The following is a 23419-nucleotide window of genomic DNA, read 5'->3' on the forward strand; positions in this document are numbered from 1 at the left end:
CAAAAATTGAACATAGGCCAACAGTGCCTCAGAAGGCTATTCCATTATTGTGCCAGTATTTTACAAAACAGTATCGCATAACATGCCTAAATGAAGAGGCAACATATTTAGAAACTGCAGAAAATTGAAGAACCTCCATTCAAGATGTTTAACGATTTCGAACTATGACCCAGGTTCTGTCAGGGATGGCACTTTTTTAACCTTGCTCCTGAAATAACCAGCAAGTTTCTAACATGAAAATCTGGGAACTTTCAAATTATGAAGCAAAAAAGTTGAATGCATGTCAACAGAATTTGCACGATGAAAATAAAGAATATTAATAATCTAATAAAAACTTCCATAAGTTCTACAATAATTGTTCAGTTCTAGGTCTCTTCTTTGGTTAAGTTGAAAAGTCAAACACTATTTTTTTAAAAATCACAATCACAAAGGAAAGTGTCAGTCAAATGGTCTTTACAACTGCTGCAATTGAAACAATTAGAGTATTCACTGCCCTGTAAACAAGTGCTCTAAACTGGAAACAAATTTAGAGGATCTAGGTGGTTTCATGCAAGGAAACCCCAAATTAGTTCATTTTGTGCAACCATCTAATTATCCTGGAGTCCATTCAAATGCCAAAATTCACTTTATAACTTTTGTTGAGAATTGTTAACACAAAAAGCTCCCACTGAAAATTTTTAGTGAACAGGTCCCTTTCCATTTGGAAACAATGTACAAGATGGTGGCCTGACTCCTTCAAGTTGATTTCATCCCTTCTTGACGACTGAGTAAGAACACTTAATGCTGGATTCCCAAGAGTCTGAGTGGTATATATCAATGGGAACTAGGTAAAATCTGCTACAAATTGTCTCTGCTCCACAGGAATATAGGCATGGGGTCGAATTTTTACAGTTGTGACAGATTTCAGGGATGCCAGATCTTTTCCATTGCGCCATCAGGGATGACATGAGTCAGAGTGAGGGGCTCCTCCACTTTGCCCCAACTTCTCACAAACTGTTTTATAACTTAATAAATCTGATCTTAGAAAAAAAATGTTTGACATTAGGATGGGTAGAACGATGGAAAGGTGTGTCATTTTTTTGTTGATTAGGCCTGTTAATCAAATTTTGTTCATAGGCCACAATCTCCAGCTCATTTTTATGACTTAGTTGCCTCGAGATCAAATGTACCCATTTACAATCTTATAAAAGGTGGTACATTAGGGATGGCAAGGTTCAGATGTTGTAGTTTTCTCCAGTTGTTGAATTAATTCATACCATTGAGGAACAAAAATTGCAGTTACTTTTCAGACCACTGGGATGAAAAAATTACAAGAATTTTTTGATGGCAGTTTTACTCAGATGGAAATATTGTTTGGACGGGAAAATTCTCTCTTATTTCCTCCAACTCACCTGAAAATAAAAGTCCAACTAAAGCAGCCTGATTTATACAATTCTTAGGTGCAATATGCAATTGTTGAAATTTCCAGTTGCTGTCCCAATGCCATATATAATTCCTGAAGGTGGTCTGGCGACCCAATCCAAAACTCTGACAACCATCTCTACAACTACACAAAACTTAAGTGCAAAATAAGTGCGACTCAACTTGTAATTTTCCATGTGATAGGAAAGACACAGATCCCTGAAGGCAGCAAGACAGGTTAATAGGGTAGTTAAGGCCGCATACAAGACACTTGCCGTTATCAGTCGTAGCATAAGATTATAAGAGTGGGGAGGTTATGTTTGAGCAGTACAAAACTTTGGTTAGGCCACAGCTGTAGTGCGTGCAGTTCTGGTCACCTCAGTACAGGAAGGATGTGGTAGCACTGGAGAGTGCAGAGGAGATTCACCAGAATGTTGCATAGGATGCAGCTATGAGGAGAAGCTGGATAGGCTCAGGTTGTTTTCTTTAGGGCAGGGAAGACTGGAGGGGCAAGAGGTTTAGAGGTGATTTGAGAAAAAGGTTTTTCATCCGGAGGGTGGTGGGATTCTGGAATGCACTGCCTGGGAGGATAGTAGAGGCAGGAAGCTTCAACCTTTAAAAAGTATGTGGATGAACACTTGAAATGTCATAACATTCAAGGCCACAGGCCATGCGCTGGAAAGTGAGATTAGTGTAAATTTAGTGTAATTTTGTCAGTGACGGCTCAATGGGCCAAAGGGCCTCTTCTGTACTGAATGACTGACAATTCCAATAAATGAATACTTAATAATGCAATTTAAATATTGAAAATATGAGTTCCCAATGACCGTAGGTAGATGTAACATTTACTGAACTAAACAAACCAAAAGGTACAAATTTTCATCTCATTCTTAAAAGTCCAAGCAGATCCCTGCTGGTGACACTACAATTATACCTCAGCATCCATGTGTATATCATAGGTTTGGGCGGGGTGGGGGTAGAGAATACATAATTTATTTAGTTGAGGGGAAAAAAGCAAGTAGTTTACCATTTCTGATCACTATCTGCTGGAAAAGTGCCTGGCATAGACAGTAGGCTTGATTGTGATATTCTTGGTGGTCAAACAATGTGCCAATAATCACCATTTTTGTCAGGCTTGAAGATTCAATTGAAGGTCCAAATCAGGGCAATGACCCAGCAGAAATAACTTATCCCAAAAGCAGCAAGAACTTGCACACTGTGTATGTTGTGTGCGTGTGCGCGCGCACGCGCGTTGGAGGTGCTGCCTTTTAAATGAAATGAAATGCACACTTCTTATGCAGATTAATGTAAACAATATTACTGGCTAATAATGCTGCACTTAATCACCAAAAGCAAGATAATTGGTCATTTATCTCATTAGCTATTTGTGGGGTCTTTATGTCTGAATATTGGCTACTGTATTTGCCTACACTTCAAAAGTAATTCAATTGCTATGAAGCCCTTTTCTCCCAAAATAAAATGCTCCACATGCTGAAGTTCTTTCTTTTATCAGGATGTTAAGTCTCCAGTATGTCATCTAAAATGTTATGCTTCACCAAATATGGACAATGACAAACAGCAGGATACCCGACCATGTGGAGCTTCACCGCTCAGCTCCATCAGAGATTCATTCCACATGTACAGATGAGCACTTCCACAAGGTACTCAAACTTTAGAGTTAGTATCCTGGCTGATGTATATTCTGCCTTATACAGATTATTGCTTCCTTGCTGAAATTAGTGAACTCAGTACAAAACAAGAGCTAAACTTGAGGCCTTCCTTTCTCAACTAATTTTGTTCTGCATCAAACTAAATTTGCCAACTCTGAGGAGGGGAATATAAGAAAAGGCATATGGCAGAGTTCTCTACTTCAAAAGGCCTCCAGTAAAGTACTACATGAAAAACACCTTTGCAAATTAAGCCACTGGATACAAGAAATAATTAGCTAAAGGGAGTCAGATCACAATAGAGTGGGAAAAGTATGGTATGCTAGAGCTGAAAGCAGGATCCCTCCTTTTCCTCATAAACATGCAATCGCAATGTTTGCAGGTGACACCAAGCAACGAGGCAGTTGAGAGGTTACAAAAAATTCAATAAAATTTGGACCCATGATGATCAGTGAAAAATGAAACTCAATAAAGACAAATGCAAAGTAATTCACACCTGAAATGAAGAGACATGGTACTCCCTAGGTTGTATAGAACATACCATTGGGGGAGTAAAAGAATGAGTTGAAAGAGATCGAAAGGGGATTGTTAATTTAACATTCACTATGTCCAAATAATACAAACACCGAAAGCAATGGGATACTGGATCAATTAAATTCAAATTTCCAGAATTCAAGCCAAGTATAAAATTCCTTCATTTACTACACTTGACATTGTCACATAAAAGTGAGTCATCATAACCTGGAGATAGTGTTAAGGCTGATCCCCAATGGTAAAGGGAAAAAAGCTCAAAGGAATGTCTCAATAAACTAGGATTCTTCATCCTCAAAAAATCAATCCTCAGGACAAACTTAATAAATGTGCATAAAATATTTAACTCAATAGTGAAAGTAAAGCAAATGAAAATTTGGATATACCAGTCCAGGAGGACAAAAGGGCATAAAATTTCCTTACACTCAGGGAGATTAACAACTGGTCAATTTGGTGAGAAAAATGGCCAAAAGACAGGGTTTATTTACAAAACACCTAGATAGTGCAAGTGAAAATAATACCATTGCTGTTTGCAAACCCTGAATAAAATATGGTTACAAAGGAGGTTCGAAAAATATATTTCCCATAGTTTTTCCAAATTAAAATGTTTCAATTTTGTGAATGTTTTTCAGTAGAGTCTTCAGTATAAGTAAAAGTGCAGAAAGAAACTGTTTTTTTAAAAACAACTGCTGCTGCTATTAGCACTATTGAGAAATTGCATATCAAACTGGAAAAACTTTTCTTAATCATCCTTTCCAAAAAGGCAAACAAATTTAATTAAAAACCGATAAATTTTTAACTGAATAGTAAAAAAAGATTAACCTCGGGGGATTGAGTTGCAAGATAAACAAGAGCTGCATCGCAATCTTTCTTAGAAAATGGGTGTAAAAGTTGTTAGCTAAATTGATCTAAATATTGAAAATAGTTATTTCTACACTTAGCAGCCAATCCATACAACTTCCCCCACACAATAATAAGACAAATGGCCAGATAATCTGTTTTGGTGTTCAAAATTTTTAATTTTCTAGCCAGGTGATGGGGAGTAGATCATCTTCGACTTGGGATCCACAGGCCTCAAGACTTTCTTGAATTCCAGGATCGGAAATGGATCAATAGATTCTGCCTGCCTGAGCACCGATTTGCTTCTTGCGCAAGAATTAGAAAAACTATTTTACTAGCACACTTTGTCAGTGCATTAAAACTCTTAATTATATTTGGGTAACTGATATTGTCTTTTGCAAATTATGATAGTACTGCCAGGGAATTACCCTCCTGCAGAATTGAAAGTCTGATCAAAAGGAGTCTCTCGCAAATTGCCCAAGTTAAACAACCTTCAGTATCCTTCCCATTCTGGATGTTATCCACTGCTCCAAACCAGGCAAATAGTCCTGAATTTTCAATTAAGTGGCCATTCTTTGTACTGAAGCCTGGACAGAATGTGCAAGTCTTTTTCTGCAAGTGCGTGTGTATGGTGGGAATAATCACAGCTGAACCTTCTGACCTGAAATTATATCAAAGCATGCACTTTCCAGGAAAAAAACAACAATTACGTGCCAGAATACTGGCTAATTTAATTTTGCCCCTTGAATAGTAATGAGGGATAAGAGGGATAATAGTGAATAAAATCTCAGCTTTTGAAATTTAGAAACTGACTTCAAATCCAGCTCCGGACTGATGGGATGAAAAATTTTCCTTTGCAATTAGCAGTAATGATCCGGTGTGAAATTAGTTTAAGCAGCATCTACCCAAATTCAAGTGGACAGGCACCATAGTACAAAATTGTACCCAAGTTTAGCAATCTCACCAAGAAACTTGGATCAGTGGCATAGAAAGTGTCACACTGTTAAAAGCAATGAGTGTTCTTCTGCGGTTAAGGCTGAGAAACAGGACGATAGGAGGCTTACTCTAATCGGATTGTGCTATACCTGATCTGGGAGTGTTTTAATGCAGACTATAGATTTTGAAGAAGGGATTAATTCATTTTGAATTTAATTCAATTTCAAGTCCAGTTAATCAGAACAATTAAAAAGGAACTGCATTCTGTCTTCTCCTTTACCTACCCAAAATATTTAGTGCAACTTGCAGTTACTGATTTCAGCTTTCCTATCAGCAGGTAATGAATGGTACAGGACAATGCAAGGAAGAGAACAAATACTTTAAAGTGATAATCTCACCTCCACATGAGGGCTGCAGGAGTCTCACCCCTCTTGCAGGGGCAAAAAGTAAACTTTTGACGTGTAACTGGTATCCATGCCAAGTTGCTGCAAATAGCATAATTCAGCTATATTTTTATATTAAAAGGATATTGTCTTTTATTTGGCAGAATTAGAATTTAAACTCATTTTCTCAACTTTGGCCCAAATTAACAGATTCACAATACATTTAGCATGCAGAGAGCTACATGAAATTACAAGAGATTAGGCTTAACTCTGCTCAGTGACTGGCTGCGTTTTTATTCTGATGTGAAAGACATTTTGCTTGCAATAAATTTAGAACAAAATCCTCGGGTGTCATCATACCACCACTAGGTGCCACTATTATAATTTACCATTGCAGCAATAGCACAAAAACACACTACAAACATCTACCATCGGCCAACTAAGATCTCACCAAAAATTCAGTAAGATTGAGTCTTGTGCGCTGTTTAGAACTAAAATCCAATTAAGTCTGAGAAGCAAACTGCATTCCTCAAGACTAAACTATTCAGCAGCTTTCCAAAAATATCCATTTATAATATCTAATATTTGGAATTTTGAATCGAAATTTGACACTATCTTTTCAAATACCAAATATAATCAGATATTAGAGAACCACATTTATGAAACTAGAAAAGTATATCACTGTGATAACTTATTTCCATTATTTTCTGCTTGGACACTTCAAATTAGCATGATATTTAGAAGATATGGCCTAAATATTTCAATTAGCATCAAGTTGATTTCAATCTACTTTCTGCAAAATTTCATAAACATTAAATTTTTCATACTTATGCACACCACCACTACTGAAAAAATAGGCTAACTTCTGACATTTTCACCAAGTAATTCAACGTCTTAATACTAAAAGTATTCACCACAGTTGACAAAAAACAACTGTATTGTTATTTCCAAACAAGATCTTCCATCAAATGACAAACTACCTTAAACTCTTAAGGCTAAGATCAGATTGATAAAACACAATGCTTTAAAGTTTTGTCCATTTTATAAAATTACACAGTTGCTTAGTCCTTTATAAAATGGATAACTCAGAAAAGTGAGAGTTAGAATCGATTCATTTAAGATCATATTTTTCAGAGAAAAGCATTTGGATTGGAAGATGGTAATACCTTACAAGAGTTCTTGAAGAATGTCAACTTTATATGAAACAGGAGGCTCAGTTTTGGTTTATAATACATGTATAGTTTTTTATTAACTTTTAATGGAAGTGCTGCATTTATATTGTTTAATGGCAGTACCTGCAATTATAGAGTAAATGAGCTTCACTGTTCACTCTACAAATAAGACAAACAGCCAGTGAATAATACTAAAATATAAAATACTATATTTTTAAGCTAGTGGTTGGCTGGAATAGTTTTTGGCAGCCAGATTTAAGCTGGTGCAAAGCCATAGGTGTGAAATAACCTCCTTGGAGTGGTTTCTTATTCAAAGTTGAATCCCAGACTCATTCCAATTTAACTGCAGCTATATGGCACAGATTACATTACTCGGAGGCACTTGGCTTTGCGGTGACAAAATAAAACTGTCCAAGTTGTAGGATACTCTTAATTTCAACTTCATGAGGATTAAACTATTGTAGGACAATGGTTAATAAAAATTACCACATAAAAGGTCAAAGGGGCAGAAGGGTAGTCAAAATTGAGATCCTGCCCCATGCATTTATACATGAATGACAAAACATGTCAATTTTTAGCAAAAATAAACTGATTGCATTTTCAAGTTAATGTCTGCGATTTCAAGCCCACTTTATTTTTCATCTTACGAGATAAAAATGTCAATGAGAAATTATAAAGAACATGAAATCTGGAAATTTGAAATAAAAAGTGCTGACAATGCACAGCAAGTTAACAAGCATCTGATAGAAAAAAGTTAACAGTTGAGATATAGTTCTCAAAGGGCTCTTTAGTTGTGATGAATAGTTAAAACATTAGTCTTACTTTCTCTTTCAGATAATGATTACCTTCTCTGCACTTCCAGCATATGCATTTTAAAAATCAAGAACTATTTGAAAGGTATGGCATTAGTCAGTTGGCTTAAACAGCCTTGCTATTGCAATAGTTTGATTAAAGCATTAGTGTGCTGTTACATGTATAGTTCAGTGTCTCAATGGATCTAACAAAAAGTCCATTTGTACCTAAAAGCTAGTAGATGTGAGCAAAAGTAAAAGGTAAAGTTGACCAATTCTTAACCCACCTGCCATGATGTCATCAAGAGTGTCAGTTAGCGTCTGTGCTGGAGTTGCAACCATTAATCCATCAGGTGCTTGAGCTAAGAGTCCCTGTCCAAGTCCAGCAAGTTGTGCCTGTCCTAACAAAGGCTGGTTCACAATTACTCGCTGTAGATCAGGTACGTTAGTGATAGGATAAACAGAACTAGTAAAGTTTGGAGACACTTGTGTTGCTAAAGGTTGGATAGGAACAAACCCCATTTGGGTTGCAGGTGGCTGCTGCTGGCCATCTCTGTGCAAGATGGTGTCCACCTGAGGCAACTTTGAAAAGTCTTCCTCTGGCAGACAGTCACCAGTCCCCACCTGGGGGAACAGTCCTCCTTGTGGGCATTGCTGCTGTTGTTGCTGGAGCTGAAGTGTCTGCTGTTGACCCTTGGCTTCCAAGTACTCTTTGGTAAACTGCTGCTGAGTTTTCAGCTGCAATTCCCTTTCAACTTTTTGCAGCTCTTTCAAAATCTTTTTCTTCTTCTGGACTTGCTCTTCTCTGCTCTTTTTTAGTTCTTCTATCTTGTCTTTGGTTAAAGTGTCTCCCTGAATCAACTCTAGTGACTTCAATTGTGCCTTCTCAATTGCGTTAATTCTTTGTCCCAGCTCTGTCAGCTTGCCTTCCGTCTCTTCCACAATGCATTCTAAAGGCTGGTACTCGTGGAAGGGCTGGACATCCTGTTCCGCTACCTGCAGGGGACTGGACTTCTGCTTGGATGTACCTAAGCACACGAAAAATGTTTGAAAAAATGCCATGCAAAAATTACTTACCCATGTGAAACCAGTGTAAACTTTTCACCACTTTGTGGCTTTTATTCAGTCTAGCACTGAACATAAACTATTCTACATTTGCTTTGTTCAATCTAATGAAGTATTTGTATTCCAGATATCACTTTTGTAGGGTTATCTGAAATTATGTCATGTTTATTTTTGTCAGAGAGGAAGAGGGAAAGGAAAAAAATTACATTAAATAGTATCTCCTTCATGGTATTTCTAAAAAATGTTAAGCTTGGATATAGGGCAGAAATACAAAAATAGCAAGATGGCTGACCAACATTAAGACATCTTTAAAAATAAGTATTATAATAATATTCTAACCTAAGCGATTATGCATTCCCATGTTTGAATGCTACATCTATTGAAGTTTATAATATTTGGGAGCAAGAGTTATCGGAATTGAACTTAAAAGTGGCTCACAGGGCAACTGGAAAAAGCTGCCAAATAATGCAACTGTAAAAATTCAAATTTTCTGAATCATATTTAGATCATTTACACTTGGACCATTTCTGTTAAAGATCTAGACTAAATGTTATAGGATGCAATTAAAAATGGCTATCTGAAGGAACTTTGACCAAAATTTTCCAATGGTTATACTTAAAATTCCCCAATCTATTTTTCACTTTGAATTATACTTGGTAAATCACATTAACAATTGGATAATTACAATAATTGATTCAGGTTTATGTAACATTTCAAAAAATTGTTCCATGTTTCTCCAGATTTCTTTTTAAAGAATTGTACAACAGAAATCATGCATGTATTTTGAATACTATAACCTCTCAGTATTCTCCATATGCTGACACCACAAAGAACGAGATGCTAATGAACTTTGAATATGCAAATATTTAAGGATTTCAAATTAATTTTTCACAAAAGGCCATTTCAAGTCAACAGGTAAATTTCCCTCGATGATTCCATAGTTTCATCCAATAAAACTCCAGGTGATACTGAACAAAGAAAGCTTAATTTATAGCCTTTTAGTTGATCTCAGCTGGAACAGCAGGAAGGCTATGATCTCAGGGCCAGGGCAAGGAAATATAGACAGAGTTGCCATTCCTGATCATTATTTCCCAACAAGGGTCACTGGATAACGTTGGAACATTGGGTATGGGCAGGATTAAACTCATCTTTAATAGCTCTCACAAATTAAAAGTGTATTGACATATCTACATCTATCCATATCACATCTCGACATCTATCCCTTTCACCCATCACATGCTCAATGTCCTACATTGCTTCTTGGTCCATCAACACCTCTATTTTAAAATTCTTATATGTTATAGAATGCTTCAATGACCTCACCAGTTCCCATCTCAGCACCACCTTTAACCCTACAATCCTCCAATTCCAATCTATGTTTCTGATCTTTCCACCATTCCTCGAGCTGCAGGCTGAAATTGCTTCCCTAAACTTCTTTGCCTCTCTCCCTTCTCCTTTAACAAGCTCCTTAAAACCTATTGCTTTGAAAAAAAAATCATCTGTCCCTATATATTTCCTTACCTGACTGTCAAATTCTTTTTCACAATGCTCCTGTGAAGCACCTTGGGTGCTTTAGCTAAGCTAAAGGCACAACATAAATGTATGCTGAGAGAGAGCCACTACATGGACAAAACTGCAGATGGAACCTGAACTCATTAAATTATAACCTAGAATGAACGATCCTCTTCAGAAAAGGCATAAAATTGAACATACTAAAAATTATCCCAAGATGAAAGATCTTTAGTCAATAATAAAAATTAAAGATACTTCATAATCCTAATTTCTGAAAAGTACACATGCACAGTGTCAATTTTTTTTTGGTGGGGTAAGGAGGAGGAAGAATGCACCAACAGTGAGCAGGCACATATTGACAGCAGGCTGAAAACAGCCAAAATATATTACAAACGACAAAGCAAAGAAAACAAGGAGGATACTGAAGCCTTCGGTCTTAGTTCTCAAATTCAAAACCCATAGAAATATCGGTCTGTTGGAAATTTAAAACAATCCATTAACTGACTATTCTTGTATGCTCCAGGAGAAAGAAATCCTCAAAAACTTTTAAATCTCATTTTTTTGCTAAGTTTTAATCATTGCTAAAGCAAAAAGCAGGACAGCACACAAGATTCAGCTGCCTGAAAAAAGGGATTTTTAAAAATTTTTAAATAGCTACTTGTAAACAAGGACACTCAATGCCTATTTACACGAGGTTTGTAAGACCTAATACCAGTGTGTATGGCCAGTTAACAACTAGCTAGCCTCAATGACCCAAGGTAAGCAACTTTCTTGTGGGATTTTGCTTCTTTAGAAAATGAAAATGTTCTGGTTTACAAGACACCATCTTCATGCAAAAGCATCTGGCAAAAAGAGCACTACATCATTTGCCACAACAACACATACAAATGTGATGGCTTTTATGCTGTGTTTACACAAATGACAAAAAGGATTGGCGTATCATTTTTCATGAAAACAACACCCCTTAAACTGTGATCCAAAACAAATTTGAATTGCAATTCTCTTCCAGACATCTTTTGATTATATAGCAAAGTGGTCTATCACAGAAAAATTGAATTTTAATTTTGGAGCAATGCTATATTTTGTGATGAAAACTGGATGTTTTAAACAAAAACAAACTTTTTGCAACTAAAAGGTTAGATATTAAATAGTCCAGTAGCTCAGTTATCATTTAATTTTTTCAGTAATATTAATTTTATCAATATATTTTTTCAAAATTAGCTGCATTTGTGTAAAACGAATTCAACAACAGGGCAATAGTAATAATAGTTGACAAGTGTTAGCTATTAATTTGTTCTATTTTTACTCTATCATATAACATTTAATGTCAATCATGTAATAATCCAAAAAAGTGACTGAAATGGACTAATGAAGAGTGGCACAGTAGATGGTGGCCAGTTGGTTCATTGTACATGTACTGATATTAAAGTCATTTTAAAATTGAGCAAGTTGATTTAACAAGTTGATGAAAATACAACAGCTCATTTCCACAATGTCTCAATCTTTTGCAGTAAATATTTTAAAATTGAATACTTCACATTATGCAGTCACCTGCTTATTATGCATCAAAAGCTAGATGCAAGGAAAATTTACACAGCTAAATTAGCAGCATGTTATTCATAATGTTGACCAAAATCAGGATTTTCTAAACATAATTCTGAATTTTTAAATTTATATATTTAGCTAAATTTATTTCAAGCAATTGAGATAAAAGCCGTGACTAACAGGATGCTGGTGATAATACTTTTATTCCATTGTTTAAAAACTGGATGTCCTAAATTAACATTTTCATTGAAAGGGCAATATGTTGATCATTGCTTATGACTTGAACATCTGCTTTCTTGTTGTTGTGTTACTCTGATAGTTTTACCAATTCCAAAGCACAGATCTCATGAAGCAGATGACAATCCTTAACTAAACCTGCTGGGATCAGCAAGACCTGTCCACATGTTTTTTTGAAACTGGGTCCTGATTGGGGTTGCTGCACCTAGGGAAATGGCAACACTAACAATATTAGTACAACAAAATGGAAGTAGCGAAGTGCATTTGCGACCCAAGTCTTAAAATGTAATTTATATAGATGGATATGCTTTAAGCAGAAACCATTAAGAAGTCCTTTATTGAAGTCTGGACCATTAGTGGTCCAGATTAAGCAACTTGTATATCCCCCTGGAAGACGTTAACAAAATATTTCAATTACTTGAGAATTCTTGTAATGTAAAAAGGTTACTTTTTGCGACACAACAGTTAAATGCATTCCTACACTACTAATTAATCTAGTTTAAAATTAGGTACTTCGCAATAAAGGCAGCTGCAGTCAACTTGAAAAAGCCAACTCTTTTGGTTGATTTCAATCCCAGCAACATATCAAAAGGTATTAAAAAAAAGTTAGGCTAGATTGAGTAGTGCATTACAATGGACCCTCAATTATCATTGTTCAAATCATTTGAAAATTTTCATGGCAGCATTGGTTTCTCCTCCCAGAAAAAAATTCTGACTATAGAATTTTGCAATAGCAGACCTCCCGCCATTAGTTAGCAGGCACTGCAGTAGTTGATCTCACATGTCACACGTTTGCTTACAATTCCAGTTGTGCACCTGCAAAAATACTTCATACACTAATCACCATCCTCAGCTACAAAAGCAAGCGCTTAAGTTAGCATGGAGCCACTTTGAACAATCCTTTCAGATGATCGGAGGTCATTCAGATCACCAATGGAATTGCTGCAGTGTCTTCAGCCCTCCTTTAACTAAGGAGCCCCTAGTTAGTGGCTATCTTGATACATAGAGAAGGATAGCTTATTACTGCAAAGTTTATTAAGAGTTCAGGTATTAAAACATTCCAAAATAAGTAGCTAGCATTAGAAATAATAACTCTAGTAAATAGTAATATCCACTCACTATCTTTTGTATGTTTCTCTCACTCAACTCAAACTTTTAAAATAATCTTTTATCTGGTTTTATATCCTTAAAAATACTGAGATACATGCCTTAGACCACATTTGAGTTGTGTCATAAAGTACAATATTTCTAAGACTAAATCAAACTTTGAAAATTTCCAATTTATGATTTCCAATGATATACACTGAAACCCATCACCAAGGTTACAGCTCTAAATCATGCTATTAAGGAATCCACACTAGCATAGTTTCTTTTCACATGATATAGCTGAACATTGTAGGGAAACGCCATAATGGCCTAAATACAGAGACCTTTGGAGGAGACCCTCCCAATCTTTCCTCTTAGCCCAAGCATGGTGCCGGAGCTTAATCACATATCTTGCCAGTGCTGCACATCTTAACAGGACAGAGCATGGTAAGTTTCCTCCAGCTGTCAAGTTAGGAATATTACCCAAAGGCAGCAACTTTTGACATTGTGCTATGTGAAACTGAATCGCTGCCCACCTCCAAAACGGGCCTCTCAGCAGCTGAGCTTGTTGGCCAAGCATCAGCTATGCCAACTGGAAATCTATTAGACTCAGGTATTGGGTTACCAAATCAGGAATGGAAGCTCGACTCCTTTTCCATTTTTCCACCACAAGGATCATCACATCAGAGATAAAGACATCCTAGTTATCTTTCCTTAAAACCTTCCCAAGAAGGATCGTCTTTGGTTGAGCACTAACTGACAAGTGCAGACTTAATAACTCCCTACAATTCAGCTGACACCAGGAAGCAGCATGGTGAACAGTAAAACTGACCATGTAATGCCACTGTTTGCCTGATTATAGCATGAGCACCATACCTCAATTTGAGGTGCAGAGCTTCAGTGTTAACTGCTTGCCTCGCTACAAAATAAACCATGGTGGGTATAAGTTTTGGACGTACAAAAATGCATTTCCTATAAAAACTATTAACAACAGAACCTTATATTTGTGTAGAATCTTCAATGTGATGAAATGTTCCAAAGCTCACAGGTGGTCAAAGAAAAATGATTTCGAGCCAAGAGATAGAGGTGATTACAGTTTGGTTGAACAAATGGATTTTGAGTTATTGAAGATGGAGGTCTCAGTTTCCTTCTTAGCCACAGTCACTTGTTTTCAGCATGTGGAAGGAAATATGTAGGACAGCTGGCAACATACATACCATTTTGATATTGTAGATATCTAAATCCAATATTATGTACCAGACTTCCTCATCAACTGCTAAATTTAGACCTTCATTTAACAGTTTTGGCAGAAATCCTTTCTGCAACAAGAATTATTCCACCTCCAAAGTACTTAATGTAAGCCAGAAATTCCTTCAAGTAACTATGTCCCCTTTATGCCACAAATCCACCTATGGGATCTGGGTTTCTCAAGTGAACCAAAGGAAATCCTTCTTTTGCACATGTAGGGGGTGAAAACATGAGGACAAACTTTCAGGACACACCTCAAGCATCCATTAGCTTTACTAGGCATGGGATTTTGAGGTCATTAGATCAAATGTTCAATACTTTTCCTCCCCATAGACCTGATCAAGTTGACATCCATGAGCCCAGTATTTATATCAAAGAGCAAATAGGGCCAAACCTCAGTCATAATACTGGTCTTAGAGACATCTGCTAATATAATGTGCTGGTTGACCCATGGTTCAACATTGTTTAAGTAAAGCAGATTGTATCCCCAGATAAATTCACAAATTCACCAATGTCACAAGAAATCATCTTTATAAAAGCAAACTAATTCTTTCAGCAATGCCTGGAAGGCACAGCAATGCTTGGAAGGCACTCAAGTCATTTTACAAAACATTGATGGTGACACTGCATGAAATGGGCAATAGTGATTATACTTGACTCCTTATTAGGCAAAGAAGTTCAGTGAATTTCTTAACTCCCTCATTATGAATCTTGGATTTGGAGTACACATCTTAGATAAAATTAAAGATGCAGTCATGTACTCTCTCAGCTTCCAGCTTCCTCATGGGGACTGTGAGGGGGCACTAGGTTGAAATGATCTAGGAATGCAATTTCTCTCAGCTTTAGAACATTGATTGTATGTGAAGCTACAAACTACACTACACATTTCTCAAGACCAATATTTTGCTTACTCCATGGGCCACCCAAGCAGCCAATATACGTGCTGCAATGGCCTTAAGAATCATTTCTGCAATGGCCCTAAGAACCATTTCAGAGAGACATGAGTAACATCAAGATCTTTTACAGCTTTCTGGTCTCAGTTGAAACCCTTATAAATAGAAATCATGACTACATGCCAAAATATGGTATGTCTTTCTCAAACAAAATATTTCCTATTCTCTCACCTCAAAAAGCAAAATAAATTGGCATTTTCTAACATTGATCGCCACGGCCATGAAAATTTTCACCCCAGAACTCTACCTTTAAAACCTACCTAAACCAGTTACCCTGCCGTTAGCTAGGTGACAATCTATGAAAAGTCATCAAAACCATAAGGGGCAGAAAATCTTGACTTTCAAGGGGCACAAGTAGTATTTGAACTGAGCTACACTCAACGAATCCTAAATAAACTATGCAACAAAAAGAAAATTAGACACTAAACTTGCCTCCAATGAAATCATGTGCTTAATTTATGAAATCAAATGAGTTGTTAGGTACAATTCCTACATGTTCCTTCATGCTTCCTTCAGTGTCGTTTGAGACTCAGACCCCGAAGGGATGGTAATTGGGAAGGAAACTATACACTTAAAATCCACAGAAAAACACCAACTTCCTCCCTCAACTAATAAAAAAACAAGAGACCCTCACCTTTATTAATGACAGAAAGCGTAGCTCCAACATTTGCTGGAGACTGATCAGGTTCCTGGGGTGGAACTACCATTGCGAGTGCTTGCACTGGTACTCTGGGAACCTGAAAAAAAAAATCAACAATTCAATTGCAAATTAAGAGCGCAATAGTCACAAACCTATACTCCTGTCTGTGAGTGATGCCTAACTTCAGAAAATTTTCATTCAAAGTAAAATTCTAATGTTTACCAAGGCCTCAATTTCAATAAAAAGACCAATCTAATGTCCCTAGCCCTGCAAATTTTTCCCCTTCAAGTATTTATCTAATTTCATTTCAAGTTGCTATTGAGTCTGCTTCTGGAACCCTATACGTAATACATTCTAGATCATAACAATAGAGTAGAAAAACTCATCTCCCCTCTGTTTTTTTTGCTAATCAACTTAAATTTGAGATCTTGTTATTGATCCTTCTGTCACTTCATGTTTTTGAACACCTTGATTAAATCTTCTGTCTCTGCTGTAAAAGAGCAAGCCCGTTTCTTCAGCCTCTCTGTGTAACCGAACTCCTGAATCCCTGCTACTATTTTGCAAATCTCCTCTGTATCGTTCTCATGTATGGTGTTCAGAATTGGACATAGTACTCCAGTTAGCACTTAACCAGATTCATAAAAAGTTTAGCATGACCCTTTTGCTTTTGTACTCTGCTATTATTCATAAAGCAAAAGATCCCATATGTTTGAGCTGTCTAGCATCTTTTTGTGGCACTTTATTGAATACCTTTTGGAAATCCATATATTCCACATCTAGTGGTTCTCCATTATTTTCCCTACTAGTTACATCCTTAATAAAACTAATAAATGTCAAATCAGACTTTCCTTTAAATAAAGCCATGTTGACGAGTTCTAATCATACTATGCTTTTCTAAGTGCACTAAGATTTCCTTAAAAGTAGATTCCAACATTGCCCCAACGACTGACGCCAGGATAAAAAGCTTGCAGTTCCCCATTATCTCTCTCCCTCCTTTATTGAAAAGCCACATTACAGTTGCCAACTTGCAATCCTTTGGGAGTGTTCCAGAATCTAAGGAATTTTTCAAAATCGCAGCTAGTGCAATCACTATCTTTGCAGTCAAATCTTTTAGAACTGTCACCAGGTTTTGGGGGCTTTTCAGATTTTTGTCCTAAATTTCTTCAGTACTTCTGCTAATACGGATTACCTGAATTTCTTCATATTTTAGCCATTTGGCAGAGACATTGAGCAAATTGAGTTTTGACAAAGGGTCATCTGGACTCAAAACGTCAACTCTTTTCTCTCCTTACAGATGCTACCAGACGACCTGAGATTTTCCAGCATTTTCTCTTTTGGTCTCTGCCATTTCCTTATTCCCCCATGATAATTTCTCCCGTTTCTGCTTCCAAATGACCAATATTTACGTTAGCTAATCTCTTCCCTTTTACACACTTATAGAAGTTCTTACGATCTGTTTTCGTATTTCTGACCAATGTATTCTCATTCAATTCTTCCCTTTATCAACTTTTTGGTGATCCTTTATTAGTTTCTAAAACACTCCCAATGCTCAGACTTGTTATTGTTCTCTCAAACATTTTAAGCCTCTAAGCTACTTTTTAAAATCTAATGCTATCTTCAATTTCCTAAGTGAGCCATGGATGGGTCTTTTTTGATGAGGTTTTGTTTTTCAATGGAATGTATTTTTGTTGAACGTTTTGAAGTGTTTTAAATGTTTTCCTCTGTTTATTTACTGCCATATATTTTAGTCTATTTACCTAATAAACCATATACCATTTGGCTTTAAAAAAATCATTTAGGTTTATTTTCCATATTAATTTAGTCTTGGTTTATCAACCCTAAAGATTTCCCACCGACATTAGGTAGAATAGTATGTAGTTGCTGGGTTTATGCCTCTACCCTTTTTGAAAAGGGGCATAATCTTCGCATTCTTACAGTCCTTTGCACTGCTCTCATACCCGAGAATTTGAAAATTCTGGCCAAAGCCTCCATGATTTCAACTTACACTTCCCTCACCACACTCAAGTGCATTCCAACTGAACCAGATGACTTTTACTTGGAGCAATGTCAACTTTTTAACTATCTCTATTTAGATCCTACCAAATGTTTCTATTACCTCCTCCACTGTGATTACCCATCTGGTTCATTAGGAAAGGAAATCTGCCATCCTTACCTGTTCCAGCCTACATGCATCTCCAGACTCACAACAATGTGGCTGACTCTTAACTGCCCTCTGAAACAGTGGGGCAAGCCAATCAATTCAAGTTCAATTAGGGGTGGGCAACAAATGCTGGTCTTGTCAACGATGCCCACATCCCATGAATAAACAAAAAATTATGACAGCATTCATGCCTCCATTGAAGGCAGATGCAAAATGTACAATAGTATTTCAGCCATACCTTTAACCTTCTTTCAAATCCCCAATTGATCCCAAGCTTCCTTTGAGTACCTTTTTATTATGTTTATGACATTGGCATTCCCATTTATGAAAGTCCCCAATCTATTCTCATACACTTTATGTTTATGACACTGGAGTTTTAAAATGGGTCAGGAAAAGAACAGATTTCAAAATAATGGTTTAAACTTCCTGCCAGTCTGTAGCCTGGAGGGAGATGGCACTGGATAATCTTTTTCAACCAGTTCACAAAGTACAGGAAGCAATTTAATGACCTACCTAGAGCTGGAAAGGTAGGTTCCCTTGTCCACCAGCCCGGATATTGCCACACTCCACTCTGAAAACAGGACTCAGAACAGACACTTCTGACCATACTTGCTATGAGAGCTGCTCTATCACCCAATCCTGCAGCGTGCCTATCTTTACAACAACTCAATCGCACAGTAAATTCCACACTTCCACCTCATGCACATTGCCACAACATTAACAGTTGATCAATCATAATCAACCGCAAGCCTCACCTGTAATCTGCCTGTTCTTTCCAAATAAAGATACACAATGCAATACATCGTGCAAGACAACACAGGGCCAGGCTGGGGATGGAAAGAGTGGTGGTCTCGATTCCTCCACCTCTGATGAGAAGACCATCCAACAACTGAACAGGCATTACATACTACTTACAGCACACACCAGCCCATTTGGCCCTACAAGTTCATGCTCCACAAGTCATAGAATCATAGAATTCCTACAGTGCAGAAGGAGGCCATTCGGCCCATCGAATCTGCACCGACCACAAACCCACCCAGGCCCTATCCCCACATATTTATCCGCTAATCCCTCTAACCTACGCATCTCAGGACTCGAAGGGACAATTTTTAACCTGGCCAATCAACCTAACCCGCACATCTTTGGACAAGTCTCCTTCCATCCTTCTCCATCTAACCACATCAATATACCCTTTCACTACATTCAATTGTGCGAATATCTGGACTCCCCTCAAATACACGTATACAACTTACCTCCTGATGAGGAGTTCCACATTCTAACTATTTTCTGGATAAAGAATTTCCTCTTGGGTTTATTAGTGACCCTCATACCTATGACCCTTATTTCTGGAAGTGGAAATATCCTCTTTATGTCCACACAACTGAACCTTCTGTATTAACCCCTAATTTGGTATCATCTGCAAATTTTGAAATTGTTTTCTCAGTTCCAAAACATAAGGAAATAGTGAACAATAATGGTCTGAGGACTAATCCTTGTTGAACACCACTTTTTGCCAATCTGAGTAACTGCTATTGACCTCCACTGTTATTCTGTAGCCAGTTTGTTATCCATTCAGTTATTCTCTCTGATTCCACATGCTTTGACCTAGAGTCAACTGTTCCGTACTTTATCAAAGGGCTTTTGGAAATCCAGACACATTTGTTTGAACAATAACCTTATCTACCCTTTCTGTTACTTCTTCATAATAGTTCAGATTGGTCAAGCATGACCTTCAATGTTTGAACATGCTAACTACTCTGGATTATATTTCTAGTTTTTGGTTGTTTTTCAATTACATCTTTGAGTAAGAATTCCATTATTTTCCTACCACTGATGTTCAGTGATTGGTCTAGTTCCTTTGACTTATCATCCTGCTTATATATAGAAATCACATCAGCTCATTGCTAGTATGCAGGTACTATTCGCCTTATAATGAATTTTTAAGTGTAATATTGTCTCTGGTATCACTTTCCTAGCATCTAATATGTGCAGATGGAATTCATTTAGTGGCTTTATCCTTGAGGTTTGATTAGTTTATGAATTTTCAGCTTTCTACCTTCATATCTTCTTTAATCACTTCTGTTACAAAAATGAAGTTAAAGTTTATGTTTAGCATTGTCACTTAAGAAATGAAGGAGTTTATGTGGCCTGCTTTGAGTTTTGCCTGACAAGTCTCTGTGGCTTGGTTGCGATGGGCCCAAATCAAGAGCTTTGCTGAAAAAGATGCTAATGTTCCCATGGGAAGAACTTCTGTGCTGACTTTATTTATCTATTTAATTCAAAGACAGAATGGAGTTGAAGAGGGAGGCAGTCGAGAGAATAGATAATTAGTATTTCTATCTGGACATAAGGCCCACATGATACATGTTGCCTTGCAGATGGACTTTGAGAAGGGAAAAAGTTCAGAGCAAGCCACTGTAGTATCGAGTTGTAGGATTCCTTAAAATATCACTGAATCTCAGAGACTTGCAGACTTAAAAGTGGATAAATCCCCAGGCCCAAACGAGGGAGACATGGTGGTACAGTGGTTAGCACTGCTGCCTCAGTGCCAGGGACCTGGATTCAATTCTGGGCTTGGGTGACTGCCTGTGTGGAATTTGCATGATCTCCCAATCTTTGCGTGCATTTCCTCTGGATGCATGAACTTCAGTAAAGCTTCTAACAAGGTCCCGCATGATCAAGCAGATAAGAGCCCATGTGATCCAGGGCACGTTGCCAAACTGGACCCAAAATTGACTTAGTGGCAAGAGGCAGAGGGTAACAGTCGAAGGTTGCTTTTGTGCCTGTGTCCAGTGGTGTACCGCAGGGATCAGTGCCGAATCACTTACTATTTGCAGTGTACATTAATGATCAAGGCGTGAATGTTGGGGTGTGTGGGGAGGGGGCAAGGAGGAAAGCCTTGTACAGGATGATATAGACGGGCTGATCAAATAGCAGAACAGTGGTCAATGGAATTTAACCCTGAAAAGAATGAGCTGATGCATAACAAAACAAGGGAATTCACAATGAATGGTAGGATGCTGGGAAGTACAGAAGACCAGAGAGACCTTGGGGTGCACGTCCAAAAATCCCTGAAGGCAGCAGGACACTTAGATAAAGTGTCTTGAGAAAGTGAGAGGGCATGGGATCCAAGGGGCTGTTGCCTTGTGGATCCAGAACTGGCTTGCCTGCAGAAGGCCGAGAGTGGCTGTGGAGGGGTCTTTCTCTGCATGGAGGTCAGTGACCAGTGGAGTGCCCCAGGGATCTGTTCTGGGACCCTTGCTGTTTGTCATTTTCATAAATGACCTGGATGAGGAAGTGGAGGGATGGGTTGGTAAGTTTGCTGACGACACCAAGGTAGGTGGTGTTGTGGATAGTTTGGAGGGATGTCAGAAGTTGCAGCGAGACATAGATAGAATGCAAGACTGGGCGGAGAAGTGGCAGATGGTCTTCAACCCGGATAAGTGTGTGGTGATCCATTTTGGCAGATCCAATGGGATGAAGCAGCAGTATAATTTGAAGGGTACCATTCTTAGCAGTGTAGAGGGTCAGAAGGACCTTGGGGTCCGGGTCCATAGGACTCTTAAATCGGCCTCGCAGGTGGAGGATGCGGTCAAGAAGGCGTACGGCGTACTAGCCTTCATTAATCGAGGGATTGAGTTTAGGAGTCGGGAGATAATGCTGCAGCTTTATAGGACCCTGGTTAGACCCCACTTGGAGTACTGCGCGCAGTTCTGGTCACCTCATTACAGGAAAGATGTTGAAGCCATTGAAAGGGTGCAGAGGAGATTTACAAGGATGTTGCCTGGATTGGGGGGCATGCCTTATGAGGATAGGTTGAGGGAGCTTGGTCTCTTCTCCCTGGAGAGACGAAGGATGAGAGGTGACCTGATAGAGGTTTACAAGATGTTGAGAGGTCTGGATAGGGTAGACTCTCAGAGGCTATTTCCAAGGGCTGAAATGGTTGCTACGAGAGGACACAGGTTTAAGGTGCTGGGGGGTAGGTACAGAGGAGATGTCAGGGGTAAGTTTTTCACTCAGAGGGTGGTGGGTGAGTGGAATCGGCTGACGTCGGTGGTGGTGGAGGCAAACTCGTTGGGGTCTTTTAAGAGACTTCTGGATGAGTACATGGGATTTAATGGGATTGAGGGCTATAGATAGGCCTAGAGGTAGGGATATGATCAGCGCAACTTGTGGGCCGAAGGGCCTGTTTGTGCTGTGGCTTTCTATGTTCTATGTTCTATGATTAAAAAGGCATATGGAATACTTGCCTTTATTAGCCAAGGCTAGAATAGAAAGAGCAGAGAAGTTATGATGGAGCTGTATAAAATGCTCATTAGGCCACAGCTAAAGGACTGTCTGCAGTTCTGGTGGCAACACTATAGGAAGGATGTGATTGCACGAGAAAGGGTGCAGAGGAGACTCAACGGGATGTTGCCTGGGCTGGAGCATTTCAGCTATGAAGAGGAGCTGGCGAGGCTGGGGTTGTTTTCCTTATGAACAGAGAAGGCTGATGGGACTTCATAAAGGTGTACAAAATTAAGTGGGATATAGATAGGGGAGATAGGAAGAAACTTTTCTCCTTAGCAAAGGAGTCAATAGCGAGGAGGATTGACTTAAGTTGAGGAGATTTATTGGAGATTTGAAGAAAAACTTTTTCACCCAGAGGGTGGTGAGAGACTTTGCCTGAAAGGGTGGTAGAGGTAGGAGCCCTCAACATCTAAGAAGCATGAAGCTTGAAATGCCATACATTCAAGCTTAGGGCAAGGTGCTACAAAATGGGATCGAATAAATAGGTGTTTGATGACCAGCGCAGACACGATGGGCCTCTTTTTGTGCTACAAAACTCTGACTCTAAGTCAGTCTGCATGAATGGAGAGAGAGCAGGAAAATAGAGGCAGCCAAACCTGCACCTGAAGCAAAGAAAATACTGACCCCTATGGTTCATGGCACAGAACATAGATGGGAGAGATTGTGTTGAGGATTTAAGGCAGGCGAGAAGCTTTACTGATTTGGGCAGTAAAGCAATCTCCAGTGTAGCCCTCAGTGGAAGTCAGTTCTGGGATTAGAAGTCACCCAGCTGGGAAAGCAAAATGGAAATGGGCATCAGGATTCAAGAGTAGCTTTGGATTAGTTCTGGGAGAATAGTCCCCATTTAAGGGACTGTGTAAAGTATAAACGTGGCAGAGGATTTCTGGCCATTTTAAAAGTTAAATGGGGAAGCCTCTCAGTTAAGATTACAAGTTGTTTAAAAAATAGCACTCAGTTACTG

At 38.3% G+C, this 23419-nt stretch overlaps 1 protein-coding gene across 18 annotated transcripts in view; it reads right to left on the reverse strand.

Moving 5' to 3' along the window:
* Positions 1 to 23419, reverse strand: part of ankhd1 (ankyrin repeat and KH domain containing 1) — a 180094-nt gene that overhangs the window by 52495 nt on the left and 104180 nt on the right. For 14 of the 18 annotated variants that reach the window (XM_078230989.1, XM_078230993.1, XM_078230991.1 and 11 more), the window contains 2 exons: positions 16002 to 16104; positions 8009 to 8749 (listed from right to left, as the gene is read on the reverse strand). In XM_078230989.1, the coding sequence (XP_078087115.1) occupies positions 8009 to 8749; positions 16002 to 16104 (844 nt within the window). The remainder of the gene's footprint in view (positions 1 to 8008; positions 8750 to 16001; positions 16105 to 23419) is intronic. The other 4 variants (XM_078231000.1, XM_078231002.1, XM_078231001.1 and 1 more) reach the window with 1 other exon arrangement.

The sequence above is a fragment of the Mustelus asterias genome, chromosome 16 (genome assembly GCF_964213995.1).
Source record: "Mustelus asterias chromosome 16, sMusAst1.hap1.1, whole genome shotgun sequence".
NCBI lineage: Eukaryota > Metazoa > Chordata > Chondrichthyes > Carcharhiniformes > Triakidae > Mustelus > Mustelus asterias.